General features: G+C 42.7%; 1 protein-coding gene across 1 annotated transcript in view; it reads right to left on the bottom strand.

Annotated features, from left to right (window-relative positions):
- Window positions 1-15,255, bottom strand: part of ncam2 (neural cell adhesion molecule 2) — a 72,547-nt gene that overhangs the window by 17,644 nt on the left and 39,648 nt on the right. Inside the window, exons 10-16 of the mRNA XM_076094646.1 lie at window positions 9,728-9,878; window positions 7,483-7,670; window positions 6,769-6,865; window positions 5,593-5,766; window positions 2,987-3,106; window positions 1,895-2,016; window positions 328-502 (exon numbers count right to left, since the gene is read on the bottom strand). Coding sequence (XP_075950761.1) covers window positions 328-502; window positions 1,895-2,016; window positions 2,987-3,106; window positions 5,593-5,766; window positions 6,769-6,865; window positions 7,483-7,670; window positions 9,728-9,878 — 1,027 coding nt within the window. The remainder of the gene's footprint in view (window positions 1-327; window positions 503-1,894; window positions 2,017-2,986; window positions 3,107-5,592; window positions 5,767-6,768; window positions 6,866-7,482; window positions 7,671-9,727; window positions 9,879-15,255) is intronic.

Consider the following 15,255-nt stretch of genomic DNA (forward strand, 5'->3'; position numbering starts at 1 on the left):
CCAATGCAGGAGAAGCATCGATTTGTCCACTGACAGCAGCCTCAATTTGTCCAGAAAGCAACGCGGCGATGAGGCCTGCTGCGCTTTGAGGCTCGCTTTATCTTGACTGGTACATCTTGCTCTTTTTTGCTTTTGTTATCGCCAAATGCTATCGCTCTTTCCAGCGGCACGAACAACACACCGCTTAACACAACAAGTTCAGAAATGTTCTCCGGGGGCTTTCAAAAGGCATCTAATGCCAGCCAGAAAGTAGGCAAGTAAAGGAAAAGTGGATTGTGTTAAAAAGGCAAATTACAAGTCAAAGTGTGCTTTCTGTCATGATTTTACCTGTAATGTCAGGTTTCTGTGGCATGAAGAACTGATAGAAGGTGGGCTCTGACAGGCCCTTGACGTTGCGCGCTGTGATTTCCACTTCATATCTTGTGTTCCACTGCAGCGGCTGCAGCATCGCAAAGTCGTTGGCTCCTGGCACTAGCTTGGTCATCCACTGTTTCTCTTTATCCTGAGAGGACAGAAAACATGAAGGAAAGAGGGGGGAAATGTAAGATAAATGCTTCATACCCTTGAATAACTTACAACTTTAACAATCATTTCATCTTTGTCTGCAAGCATCAAAGGAGAGCCGAGGAAGTGTTGTGTTTGATGAACAACACACCCTTTGTGTTGTTCATCTGGGGATTCGGAGAGTTACTGCAATCAGAGCTTAAGAGAAAAAGGCAACTCTCTGTTTCTCATCAAGTTCACACAAGTTCTCGGATACCTTTCTGTTCCTTTGTGGCTTCAGCCTTTTCTCTTTCTCCCCTTCCTCACGTCATTCTTTCCTTCCTTCCTTCCTTCCGTCCTTCCTCTTATTTCGTCGTGACATCGATTGCAAACAAAGGATTGAAAAACTAAAGAGTGCGGCCAAAAGTCAGATCTACTGTGTGCTTACCATTCTTGCCTCCTTGGCACCATTCACTCCCAATTTTGAGGACAGAGAAGGCATGCATGTATTTAACATTTGTCTGGATTGCCAGGTGACTATGACGGGTCTGTGTGTGTGTGTGTGTGTGTGTGTGTGTGTGTGTGTGTGTGTGTGCATATTCAAGTCTAGTCTGTTTCCACCCTTCATGCGTGCCCCTCCACGATGAAGCGGTTGTGTGATTCCTGGTGCCAGACAACGGCGTAGGATTACTGGGGTGTGAAAGCTCTGGCTTCCTGCTCGGCCTTCAAAAGCCTCGCTGAGACCTCCTGACCCTCTTTTCCACAGCGTGTTTTCATCTGCAGCCATACAGTTTAAACTCGCTGTCATTTACTCAATGAGACGGACAAACGCCTGCTTGGACGCATCAAATCCACTTAGTCCTGTGGAGGGTTTTTGTGCGAGTGCCATGTATTCTGCTTCCTGCAGTCGCTCGCCTTATCTTGTATGTTTAAGCTGCTTTTTGTGATTTTACACACAAAATACTGAAATGGATGAGTGAACTCTGACAGCTTGTGTGTACTCTTTTAAAAGATGGATTAAAAGTGGCACAAGGACAGAACAATCGAGATTCTCAAGGCAAACATTCACTTTTGCTAAACTCAATGGATTCCTATTGTCGCATTGCCTATCTCGAAAGCTCATTTGGAGCCGTTTGCACATTTCAAGCTGAAAGAAAAACCATCGTCTAAGTTGGATGGTCCTAATTTTGTTATTGCAGTAAATGGCAGACTTATTTTATTCAATGTCGGGGAACATTGTGCTCAATGGAACATATTGGGGAATATGAAAATTGTGCGACAGCTTCAATAGGATTGTGGACATCTACAAAGTAACATCTCAACTCAAACTGGTCTTGGGAGTTATGCAGACTCGATGAAGGTGGATTGTGGTAACGGGCCTGATTGTAGTAGCCATGTTTAAAATACTCACAGTCTTGTACTTGACTATATACTCCACGATGGGCATCCCTCCGTCGTCCTGCTTGACCAGCCCCAGCCTGTAGGTCTTGCCGATTCCTCTCTGCCCGTGGACCGCCGGCGGACTCGGCTCTCCTGCGGGAGACACGAGGAGGAGATGCAAAACAATATGTCTTTGTGTGATTGTTCTGTGTGTGTGTGTGTGTGTGTGTGTGTGTGTGTGTGTTCCCAAGGAGCAGGTGGCAATGTGAGATATGAGATAAGGATGCAGTACAAGGAGAGAGACGGTTTAAAGCTGAATTAAATTCATATTGCGGGGCAACTCCCACTGGCTGGCTATAACTAATGTTGACTGGAGGTTCTTATTATTCACTGTATTTTGCTAATTGGGTCTTCTTTCTAACATTCATTCTCGTAGCTGCTGTATAATATTAACGGTGGAAATACTCTTCTATGGCCTCACCTAGATTTACTGCAATCCTGCTGTGCCAGAATGCCAGAATAAATAAAATGCTTATCATAAAACCCCTGCAGTATATAATTTTTAACGCAGCACTTTTACATCAAGACACAAATTTGACAGGATCTTTTCCAACCTCCAATAATCTGGATTCATATCACTGAAATATGAGACGGTTGTAACTATTTCAAATACAAGGATGCCAGAGTTTCACAAGATGGCAAATAGGACTCATTTCACTAAGGTGTTGATATACTTTGAATATATTTTTGCAGCGTGTTTGCATTTCATTTTATGAAATCAGGACACAAATATATTCATCATATTAATCCTCATCAATTTTCATTACTGTTTTATGTGCCTTTACCGTCCCGTTTCAGAAGAAAATATACGACATCCTGCTGATCATCAGCATTTGTGAAATTCGGGGATGTGCCAATAATTAACAATGAGCCCAGTCTAAATGCTATCAAGCCATTGTAGAGATGATTAAAAGTGATTATGATGACCGGAGACATATGTAAGTGGCTGTTAGACTAGTTGTGAGGATCCCTTTCTGGTCACATTGTAGCAAGTTCAGACGCTCTTATTATGAACAATGTGACAGGAAACGAGCTGCGTGTGGGGGGAGAACAGAGGACTTACGGATGGGTATAGTCTGGAAACTCTCCGTGTGGCTGAACTCTCCTTGACCCTTTCCGTTGACAGCTGCCACTCGAACCTCGTACGTCGTGTTGGGCTCCAGCCCCGTCAGCACCACGGTCGCTGGAGAGAGACAGGACCACAGTTCATGTCACCTGGAAACGTGGCGACCATCAATCACGTAGATGGCAGAGTGCATCATTAAAAAACTGAACAAGAATAAACAACCAGAATGCAGAGGTTAGACGACGATCTGCAGGAGTTCGTGAGGACTAGCGCCTCCAATTCGCTCCACAATACACAACAAAGGCAGGTCGATAAAGAAATGTGTTTCCCAGTTTAATGTGGGACAACCTCAAACACATCCAACACCATTTGGATGAACTGGAATGGTGGGCCAAGGTTCAACAATCACATATGAATGTAAGGTTTAATTATCCACATATCGTTGCAATGGTAAGCGACGTCCAAATCAGCATTCGAATACTTTTTTACCCGATTTTTTGATTGTATATTCATAATCCAAAAAAGGCCATTAGATAAGGAAAAGTAATCCCACATTATTCATCTTGCATCAACTTTATTTACTATGAGTTATTCTCAGACAGATAGCGCTGGTTGTTGTTGTGTGTAGGTGCGGCGCTGTCCAAGGCACTGAAACAGAGCGGAGGAGATCGATAGACAGACAGTCTTAACAAAGTATTTTATTAAATATGTGTCACTGGCTACAGTCTCTTTTTTTTTTCATTGGCCTACATTTGGAGAAACTCATTTTTATGGACTACTTACTTACTTTTGACCATGTTCTGTACTTGAAAGTTACGCTAAATGTACAACCGGACCTTTTTCTCTTTTCTGAGAGATGCATATTGGAGTATTTCATCTTGATTTGAAAATGCAAAAGGATACATTATAATGAAAGATCTGTCGTTTGTTTCTTTCTCTTTTGTTGTTGCTGTAGGCTAATAATGAATAGTATGAGTATAATATTAGGATGTTGATAGAAGACAGCATTTACAGTGTAAACACTCCATTTCTATTATTAGCAATAAGTTTTAAAAGACAATGTATTCAAAGAATAGATGGATAGATCAACATCACATTATGATTAAGACTGTAAGAACCATAGTAAAACAGCGTATTCTATTACATTCATACTGTGACTCTTATTGATTATTGAAGAAAACAGGAATTCTCATTATCGCACCACATTAAAACTCTGCAGTCCCTAGAGACTATTTACATAACCTTCAGTACTCACAGCGGCAGCAGAGAGCCGGCAGTGTAATGAGCTTGAGTAAAAGTTGTTGTTTTTGTCAGTCTGCACAAATTAAATACTTGAATGGTAATACGTGCTTTTGCAGTTCTTTAGTCCTGGAACTGAAAACAAATTCTGCAATTTGCAGCGGTGCTAGGTTACTTACCAGGCTATAAGCAGACATTTCAATTTGGGCAAAAGCATTCAAATGAAACAAGTCCAGGCATCTCATTATATTGTGTAATGATCTTGTGCTGAGGGTATCTGAAGTGGCTTCTATGATTATATGATGCCACTTACTGCTTTGTAATTAGTCACTATTTCAATATTCCATTTAAAATCGTGAATAACGAGCCAGATTAAAATAAACAGGCAGTAAATTAACAACTTTGTTCATCCAGTTCTGCTCTATTTTCTCCCTTTTTTCTTCTTTACTGTTAAAGTGCTACCTGTGGTTTAGTATTCGCCTCACTGCATCTACATATTGTAATCGACTCTGAAATGAGGGATATTAGTGATAAGCCCTTCAGGCTTGTCTGTACTGCTTATCACACAACTGGTTGTCCTCTACCTTCCATTTTCCAGCCATCCATCCGTCACCTCACGGTGTACTCTCCAACAGCGGGCTCGGAAATCAATTTGGAGTCGTAAAGCATAAGAAGAGGAGGCGCCCACTCTTTCAGCTACGTCGGGTTCTGGCACTCTCCCCAAGGTCCATCAAGACCCGGCAACCTCTCAGGGCTTAGGCTTTGACGGGTCGCATGGCAGATCATGTGATGCGGCTTCTACCGGTGTGCGATTGGTGTCGTTCGATCTGATGGGATGCTAATCTGGCATGTTGAGGCATGACCTCGCTGGTAAGTGAAGCGGAGGTTTCAGGGGATCTTTTGAACTGTTTGAACAGTTTAACAAGTTTTAAATTATAATTTGGCAGGGACTATTTCTTCAAAAGAAAGAAGCTCCAATGAAAACTATCCACAGTACGGTTTGCGGCATATTGAGTAAATTTAGATCTTTTTCAAAATATTGTACACATAAATATTGTTATATTAGAGTCTAAATTTACATGCAGATTGATTTGGAAAGTCTAAACTGTGTTACCTGTCTACAATATTGTAACTTTGACAAAAATGCTCAGCTCAAGCTACTGTCAAGAATCGGCCATTTCATTTTTATGCCGTACAAAAAGGAAACGGAAATCAGGGGCTAAAAAGCAGTAATATAACGTTTGCATGGACTGTATTAAATGGTTTAAGACATGGATAGTATTTATGTTCAAGTGTCACTGAGAAAAATAAATATTCACGTGCAAAGGCCTTTAGGTTATACAATGACTATGACCCCCACTCACTCTGGATGCTGTGGGACTTGACGTCCTTCAATTCCTGTGAGCCGACCTCCTTGTACTGGACCAGGAAGTAGCTGATGGGTACGCCGCCATGCGAGTTGGGCTTCATGAAGGCGACGGTCGCCAGGCGCTGAGAAACGGCTGAGAGACGCAGCGAGTATGGATTTGACGGAACATCTGCAAAGGAAAAACAATAACATGGGTCGCAGCATTTGAATTATTTCAGATATTACTTTTGAAATGCTTTGCTACTTTGAGAGATTTTTATTTCAAACCAAACATACGCCTTGACATTTGGACAATGACAACAATAAATGCATTTTTCTAACTGAAGATGAAGGCACTTCCAATGCTGCACTGTGTGCCTTCTACCTATTACATCACTGTCATCCCAGAAATCAAACTAAATATAGACATAATGGCTATAATACCTGTAAACCATGAAAGCAATTCAACACAATTCCCGTCAGTTTGAGGTGAGGTGAAACTGTAGGACTTATTTTAGCTGCAAACCAACCCACATGCTATTTTTTAGTGATTTTATCACTTTGAACGCATCAGTGCAGACACTTCTAGTGTTGGTTTACTTAAGGTTTATGTGTAAAGAAGGGATGAGTCCTTGCAGTTTACATTGGAGATAACCGACTCAAACTTTTACAACTACATGAGTGTGTGTGTGTGTGTGTTTCCCTGTGTGAGCGTATTTCTGCAAGATTGTGAGAAAAACTTTCAAAACACATTGTTTCCTGCAAGACTACATATTAGGTCAGCCTTTTTGCTCACTACTTTTCTCCTTAGCTAGAGCAATTCAATCTGCACTAAAGATAATTGGACTGCACTACTGTGTATTAGCCTGCGCTACTGTAAATTAGGGGGTACTTCAGTAAATAGCGAGGGGTATGGTAAATCAGCTGGCACTATTTGAGATTAGGCTAGGCGGAATAGGGGTTGGGAGTTGCCGTGGAATTTATCTTCCTGACGATTGCAAATAAAGCTATTTCCATTAGTAGAGAGGTAGAGGGTTACAAAGTGGTTGAACAGTTAGAGGTATTGTGAGAGCAGTGATTCAAAAGGTGTGGGATCCCTGACCACACACATCCTGGACTTTAAATGAAGCCACCAATCTCATTAGATCAGGTAAAGGGGGGCCACGCAAAAGTGGCAATCCTGCACACTCACCTGCCTGGGCCAAAATAAACTCCTGGAATTGAACTCCGACGTTGTTACTGGCTGTGCAGTTGTAGCGGCCAAAGTCCTTGTCGGACATTGGAGTCACCTACAACCAGGAAAAAGACATTATTCTTACTTATCTCTATTGATAATGTCGAACCATGCAAACAGTTTGGATATTAATCTGCCAGGTTTAGAGTTATTGTTTCCATCCCTGCACAATGGAGGGAAATTGATTTCTTTTGTGATGCTCACAGAAGTGAAAAATCACATTTAAAGCTGCACCTATTCATATTCTCACAACGGCGATGGGTCCAATGACTTTGTGTTATGTGAAAATTGTTGCTTGTTAATCGCAAACTCTGAGAGAAAAATCACTGATGAAGTTGAAGCATCTTTGAGCTCGTCATTTCAGTTTTACAGATGGAACTGTGTTGTCTTACTGCCACCACTCTCATGCAACTTGTTTCCTGATAAACCCAGTGTACACTTCCTGCCCAGCACCAAGACAGATATGGTTAGCGACTAAGTTTGACAGAAAGCTAAATTATTAGCAACATTTTCTCTCCATCTCTGAAATGCTTCGCAGATACTGTAGCTTGCTAGAGCCTGAAATCACAGTTTGTATCCAGTCTTTCCTATGTTTTGCCTCCAGCTAACACCGTGAAAAAAATCCTGATTTCGGCACTAAAAGGTTATTTACAGTTCTGGACTTGTACCCACCTCCAGCACGGACTTGCCGTCGGCGCTGTACACATGCGTGTTGGCGGTTCTCTCCACAGAGATGGTAAGGCGCACTCTCCTCCACAGCATGGTGGCAGGAGGGTTGGACATCACATCACAGCTTAAGTTCACTGGGTTCCCCTCCCACGAGTAATAGATGGTGTGGTTGGTCAGGAACTTTGGTATATCTGTCCCAAAAAACAGAGATATTATCTCTCACACTTGCCTTGTTTAGATGGTAAATCAGCTTTTTTTTTTTTGCACTAAACCAAGACATAAATTGCTAGAAAAGTAGGAGTAGTAGTGTGCCAGGAATGTGTGGCAGCCAATTAAAAACTTAAATCAAAAGGTGAAGCTGTGCTGCATGATCAAAGACATAAAATGACTTGCTGAGGCTTAACCCACAAATTCCTCAAAGAGAGAAGAAACAAGCATTTCATGCACGCTTCTCAAACTTCCTCTGCAATGTTAAAAATAAAGACTTGGACTTAATTGAAGCCACCGCATGCTGGAGGGGGCATCTCCGTTATGATCATCTCCCCAAGAATAAAAATAAAGGATGCAAACAGAAGCTCATTTGCCCAAGCCAATAGGAAGGGGCAGTAATGCACTATTGCGGTGTGGCGGGCTATCGTGCAGATTTCTTTCGGCCCAGTCAGCCCAGCTCAGTCGGAGAGGCATAATGGTTGTTGTATGCTCGCTTGCAGGATTCCATTAAAGAGATTGATGCCTGGCTCTCTGTCACAGCCGAGGACGCGTTATCCCCCTGCAGCCTGCACTGACTTAGTAAATGAGTTCATTAGTTTGGTGGCAACGGCTGGCTCAGCCCCGCCACACTCACACTCACAGTCTGTCTTCCTGCAGAGAGGGAGTCGAGTCTGCGAGCGAGTTGTCAGGTATGACAGCAACTCTGCTTCGGTGTTGGAGAGTGTGAATGCATGAGTCTTTTTTTTTCTTTTTTTTCTCCACGACGGTTTCATTAAACTTTTTCGGAAATGTCAACTTTTCAACAACTATGCAAAACGGGGAATCCATGAACCTTAGAGTCACCTCAGCCAGAGGAGGAGTAAATTGTTTTCCACATGACAACAAAGATGCAGTATTTATTTATTTGTTTTAACATCACTGTCCCTCTGAGTAGATCTGTTTGTCTGCCCTCTCTCTTGTTGTTCCTCTGAGCTTCAAGGTGGAAATAATGCTGCTACCAAAAAAAAATGCACTTTCCATTGGTCTCCTTCAGGCAACAGAGCCGCTCTCATAATGAACCTAATAATTCCGAGGCCAAAATGGAGATCTTTACTTCAGAGCTCATTAAGCAGGGGATAGCCGGCCCCAAATAACCCCCAACAACCAGTGCTGAGGAATGGGTGCGCTCATGGGGAAGTCAGGGAGCTGTCAGCAGGGGAAAAACAAAAGGCGACGCATGATATCCTCTCAGTAATTAACCCCTTCTGAAGGCTGTGTGTGTGGTGAGGGGGTGAGTTGTTTATAATAATATAATGATCTTAAGAAAGAAAAACAGCCACAGTGTGAAAAGAGTTATTAGAACTAAGCACGGTGAACTTTTGAACTCCGAACAAGACTGCAGGGGTGCACGTGTTTCCTGCTGATTTGACTGCTTAAATGCGTGTACGTGTTTCATTTCCACATTAGGGATCTGATAGCACTAATGGAAATGCAGTGTGGAGGAGTTGTGGGGGTTATGTCAGGCCACCTGGGCCCCAAAAGTAACAGCCTTATTTATTTTGCCCAAAGACAATGTTACACATCTAATTGCTTGAACATTTCCCCTTGCAGTAAATAATAAGCACCGACAGCTACTCACTGCACTTAAAAATGTTGTTTCCTGTGCTGTAAACCAATGCTGCAATGTGCGTAACAAATCTTTTTTTTTTTTTATTCTGTAAATTATACGTAAGCCTACAGTGGGGAACGCGCTGCTGTTGCAGGTAAAATAATAAAATACAATTACGAAGCCTGGGAAGAGAAAGAAATTCAAGGATTTCAAAGATTGAAGTCGAAAAATGTACAAAAAAATACGACTTCCCTTCCTTAAATTTTTTAATTTTTCCTATCAGGAACATCAGATTGTGAAATATGCAGCCACACAGGTGTTTTCACTTTCGTTGGCTGATCAGACCTCTGCTCAGGACAGAGTGTGCCAGCTAATTAGCAGGAATAATTGGAAACACCTGTGCGAGTGTGCAGCACCTCTAAACACGGATCAGGCGTTAAACATACTCACACTCAATGTCGAGGAACATGCTCTTCTGATGACCTCCGATCCTGCTCAGGGCCTCGCAGTCAAACCGACCCAGGTCCGTGAGTCTCACGCTGCTGATGGTCAACACCGACTTGCCGTGGCGTCCGCGGACTTCGAAGCGTCCGTCCTGACTCTGAGGATGCAAACACACCCGTATGCAGCTTATTGTTATGCTCCTCTGTTAAGCTGTCAAGCAAGAGAAGGCCAGAAATTCTGGCTGTTTGGTTTATTTGTGGAAAGTCTTGAGTGACAAGGAGTTGTCATTTACATCCCTATAATTTACACTCACTTATTGCCCTTAATGAGTGGTTTGGTTGATGACTAAAACACAATATTTGTAGCACCAGGGAGAGAAGCTAATCAGACAGAAGATTATAGTTATTATGTATAATAGGGCGATTTATTTGTGATACTATATTTGCCACATATGTACCTGTGATTGTGTAAAGCTGGATTGAGTTATGAAGAGGGGAACACAAAGCAAACATCACACAAAAGGACTCCAGAAAGGCCGACCCTGTCGCCAAGTAATTTGCAGAAAGTTCCCCGTCCAACTTTGGACGACTGAATGTCGGCCCCTTGATCCATTCTGACCCCCCTCGCAGGCAACCCTCCCTTGTCACACAGAGTCGGGGTTAATGCAATAAACTGTCGATTTATTACAAGGTCATTACATCTGTATGAAGACAGATGGTATCAATTTGAAGCAACGGGTCAATTACAGCAGACGAGGCTATCATTCCAGTAATCGACATTCACTCTAATGAGAAAAAAAAACACCCCCAGCGGCATCCGTGTTGCAGACACCATACAGCTGTAGCCTCCAGACTGTTACCCAACAGATAACCTTTGTCACCCCAAGAAACTACTTTTCAGAGGCCCTGCCGACGGTGCATTAGAGAGCTGCAGCAGGGTTTTCGTTGTGATCGGATTCACTGCGTAAACTACTTCCAGACAATGCCACTTTTTAAAAAATATACATTTAATTCCTATTCATGCAGAGTAGCCTTTGCAAACCAAAGAGTCCTGCATCAGTTTCAATAAATCAGATGAACACAAAGGCTTTTGTTTGCGACAGTGTTTCTTCTTCAATATATATGTAATGAAGAAGTTGTCTCGACATTCTCTTTTTCGCAGACGAGGCACCGCCATGAATAGGAAACAGAGTTTTAGTTGAGTTCTTCTTATTATTCATAGAGTCGGAGAGTGCCGTGGGGTATTTTCAATGTAAGTACCGACCAAACGGTACATGGCATACATTAGGGTGGCAATCTATCCGGAGCTCTTGAAGCCTTTGTAGCAAAAAAATAAAAATCATGGGTATCAGTGCTTTCAGTAACATATCCTGATTGCACTGCTAAGTGATGCTGAAATGGACCAGCTTGTATAATCTGAGACACAGGTCCTATTAGCGCTGACGTGGACAGGTTTTATGTACAAGACTTAAGGAGTGGACACACACACTGCTCAGAGGCTTTGTGGCTGTAAAACAACACACACACACAAAGGTGTGTGTACACCTGTTTATCATGATTGGACAGGACTGGTGACTGAAAACATCCACTTTTTCCACATTGTTGTCGTCTAATTAAGTCAACTTGGATAAACAGCTTAAATAGAGTAAAAATAGAATGGAAGTTATTCAGCTCAAGGCCTGAGAGTTAATGCAGGATTGCAATCAAATTAGTATTGTGAGTTTGTTCTTAATAAAGGAATTGGAACTAAAATAAAACAAAAGCTAAAGCTGAGAGTCAAATCAGGCTCCCAGTAAGCCTATTTAGCAAAGGAATATCCCACAATGCTTTGGGGGGTGTAATACTTGTGGCATCGTACTGTATATACAGGATATGCAATAGTGCTGCAGGAAATCTGTTATATCACTTATGTTTTTATTCCTCAGGAAGGATGGGTAATGCTGCGTTCATGTCCTCCAGGAGATACTGTAATTAACAGTTTCCAACTCCTCCATCAACCTTCTCGTCTAACTCTCGGAAGAGTTGTGAGGTCGATACTCATGCGTGCATGCTGAACATGTTGCAGGAGCTAGTTAGCTTAGCTTAGCATAAATACTGGGAACAGGGGGAAACAGCTAGCCTGGCTCTGCGCAGGAGTAAGTTGTTGCCCTTCTCCTACTTTGTGACCTCCAGAGCATTGTGTCTGCACATGTACACGTATGTATATGCGCGGCTGTGCTCCCATCTATTTATGTGCATTTGCATATTTATAAGCAAGTCTTTGGTAAAAAAAGTGTGTGCACATTTTGCACACCTCGCACGCCATAGATTTCCACAGTAAATCAATGCACATCCAGACCCTTCTAATGCCCCCCCCCCCTCCTGCCTCCGCTAACACTCATTATGTGTCTAAGCCTCATGAGCCTCGGCCGTGAGGCCCCCCCTCTTCTGAATCCCACTCTCTTTATGTTGTCGCTCGTAGACTGCTCTGGCATTATCCTGTTCAGAATGGCTTATCGTTGCTCCCATCACTGCAATACTATCAAGCGATGAGGTGAAGCAGCTTTTAAAGGCTCGGTTCTGGACTCTTTGTGCTGCCACTGCACACTTCGCTTGTTTGCCTCGGCAGCTGGGGTCAATGGGATTGGGAGAGTGTGTGTTGAATAGGAATGTGCTGAGGAATAGGGGGGGGGGGGGGGATGAGGAGGAGGAGAAAGAGAGGAAATCTTCCAGGAGGGAGCTTCTGAGTCAGGAAATTACTTGCTAACCCCCCCCCCCCCCCCCCCACACACACACACCCTCCTCTGCCTACTGACAGGGTCTGTCTAGAGACAAACTCAGCCCCTAAAGCACAGCCTGTTTGATATGCAGCTCAGTCGAACGACAAGGCAGGCGGCCAGATGTGAACACAACGGCGAGTCACACGCACACCCGTCGCCACACACAGCACACATGCGTATATATCTGCAACGGCGTGCTCGCTCACACATACTGTAAACGGTAAGTGGTGGAAGGCGACGAAATGTGGAAGTTGAGGGAAAAGAGGAACTGGAAGGAGATGAAAGGACAAGCAGGTGAGCAGAAGGAGTGCAAAAATATGGAATAAGCGATATGATATGAAAGTCCGTCGCTGTCTGATCCATAACACCTTAAAAAACGAGAGCGTCTGTGTTTACAATGAAGCTAAATCTCGAATGCAATCTCTCGTGTGGGATTCCGGAGACTTGTTCCTGTGTTATTTCAGCCCAAATGCTGGAGTATTTTCAGATATTAAAAATGTCAGCTGTAAATGTCAGCGAGGCTGGAAACACACTGTAGTCTAATTCTTGTGAGCATTGCTTATTCAAACAGTTTGGCGATTTGGTGCTGAATGGAGTTCATATTTGCACCACAGTGATTACCGCACCACCTCATCCTCGTCACAACAGAATTTAATTTTGGCATTCTGTTTCAAGGCAATGGAGGCCAACAAGGGGCAGAAACAGCAAGTCCTCGCCTAAACATCACTTTTTTTGCATTTTTGACTGGACTTTGCGGTTCAGTTTTTGCTGATTTTGTGACCAGGTGTCAAACAGAAAAACAAAACAATAATCTCAACGAGTGTGGGAGTCTGATATTGTCTAGGATTTATAGCAAAACGTCTTTCGAGAAGAGCATGAATCCACACAAATGCAACTCCAAGCTTGACTTCTGAAAAGGACCAAATAAAAAACTTTCTAGATCAAAAGATCAAATATGTTTTTTTTTGTTGCACAGTAAATTGCAGACCTTGAAATATTGCTGGTGAAGTTTTTTTCACTTTGTCTCGACACTGATCTACTGTGTGCATGAATCCTTTCTCCAGTTTATCTCTAATATCTTTATGCACGTTGCAATGTTTGTGGACTTCAAATAGCACGTTCTGCATGTTCTCTTTGCCCCGGATGTTAAGCACACATTGGACTTCGGCAGAGGTCCAAGTGAGTACTCACACACTGATGTTAACCTGTCGGTTACCTGTGTCCATGCCTAAGCAAAAGTACAGACGTCTAATGTCAGTAGCTCTTCAGCTTTGGCCGTTACGAATGAATAGAACGAGGCTACAGTGCGGTTTGCTAACTTTGCTCATAAGCAGAACAATACCACAGGAGTGAAACAATACCCCGATTCAAATCCTTTCCCGGCTCATAATTAAATTCCAGGAACTGCATCCCATTATGTTCTCTTACCGAGGGTCAAAGGTGTTAGTCGGCAAAGAATGAGAAGAATGGAAGCAACATTATGCAGTGAGTAAAACTAAGCTCTCTGAAGCTAAATGTCTCTCAACAAGAGAGGAGTGTGTGCAGACTGGATATGCAGATTGGAGAGCAAATTGAGAGAGGAACATCCTGCCTTAAACCTAAATGACTGCGGCCATCCATCATGCCTCGTGCTGCTCGAGCCGTGTTTGTCTTTGCGTATGTTTAGGTGTTTTGGTTTGCACTACGCATTTCCATAATTGCATTTGCTGTGGGAAGAGAAGCACTTACTCTCATTTTCGGCTGTGATTTATCAACCCGAGCGATTCGAGCCAATGCACACATTCATTTATCTCCGCGGTGACCTTTTTTTTTCCTGAGCAAAAGAACGGCTGCCATCTTTGCCTTTTTTTTTTTCTTCTTCTTCTGCGAAAGCTTCAGTCCCCTTGCCAGGGAGGCTGTGACGGGGGTGCATATGGTTTTGACATTGATGGCAGCTCGTTCAAGAATAATTACGTTTCCAAGAAAATGTGGCTGCAGCTCATTCAAGTCCTGATTTGTGAGGCGGTCCTTATGGATGAAGTGAATGATGGCCTCTGAGAGAAGAATACACAACAGTAGCTTAGTAATCAACTTTTATTTCAGACTCATGAGTCCATATAGTTATGGACTTAGTGTCTTTTCAATTGCTTTAGTTGGACTACATAAATGTCGCTGAGTCAAAGACAGGTAGGAACCAATGAGTAAATTGAAGGTATTAACGTTTGCCCTGAAAACTTCAAGGTTCTTGCTGCTTCTTTGTGCTGAGAGCTAATCAAAATAAATGTGTCCGCTGATTTCCCTTGAGATTATAATCTCAGCAAAGTCGAGAGATTTAAACACGCCCTGTAAAGAAACATGGACCAAGGTGACTGTATTATTTGAGTGAAGCTTTGATAAAGAGCCTTTGAGGGATTGAATGGTATGGCAAAGCAAACGCACTGTACATGTACAGAGTTAGCTTTCTCGAGGAGCTTTCCATTCTGATGGTGAAAGGAAAGTCGACAATCAACTATAAGCACTTAAATGTAATCATCCGCCAATAGGCAGGCCTTGAGCAAAATTTCATGTATGGCAGGTGGGAATGATTATATCTGCTTTTATTTCTTTAAGAGGACATACAGCAGGTAAAATAAGTATTGAACACGTCACCATTTTTCTCAGGAAATATACTTCTAAAGGTGCTATTGACATGAAATTTTCACCAGATGTCGGTAACAACCCAATTAATCCAAAAATACAAAGAAATCCGAACAAATATTTACTGAGAAAAATGGTGACGTGTTCAATACTTATTTTA

The sequence above is a fragment of the Anarhichas minor genome, unplaced genomic scaffold (assembly GCF_050575085.1).
Source record: "Anarhichas minor isolate MPS153535 unplaced genomic scaffold, ASM5057508v1 ptg000018l, whole genome shotgun sequence".
Taxonomy (NCBI): domain Eukaryota; kingdom Metazoa; phylum Chordata; class Actinopteri; order Perciformes; family Anarhichadidae; genus Anarhichas; species Anarhichas minor.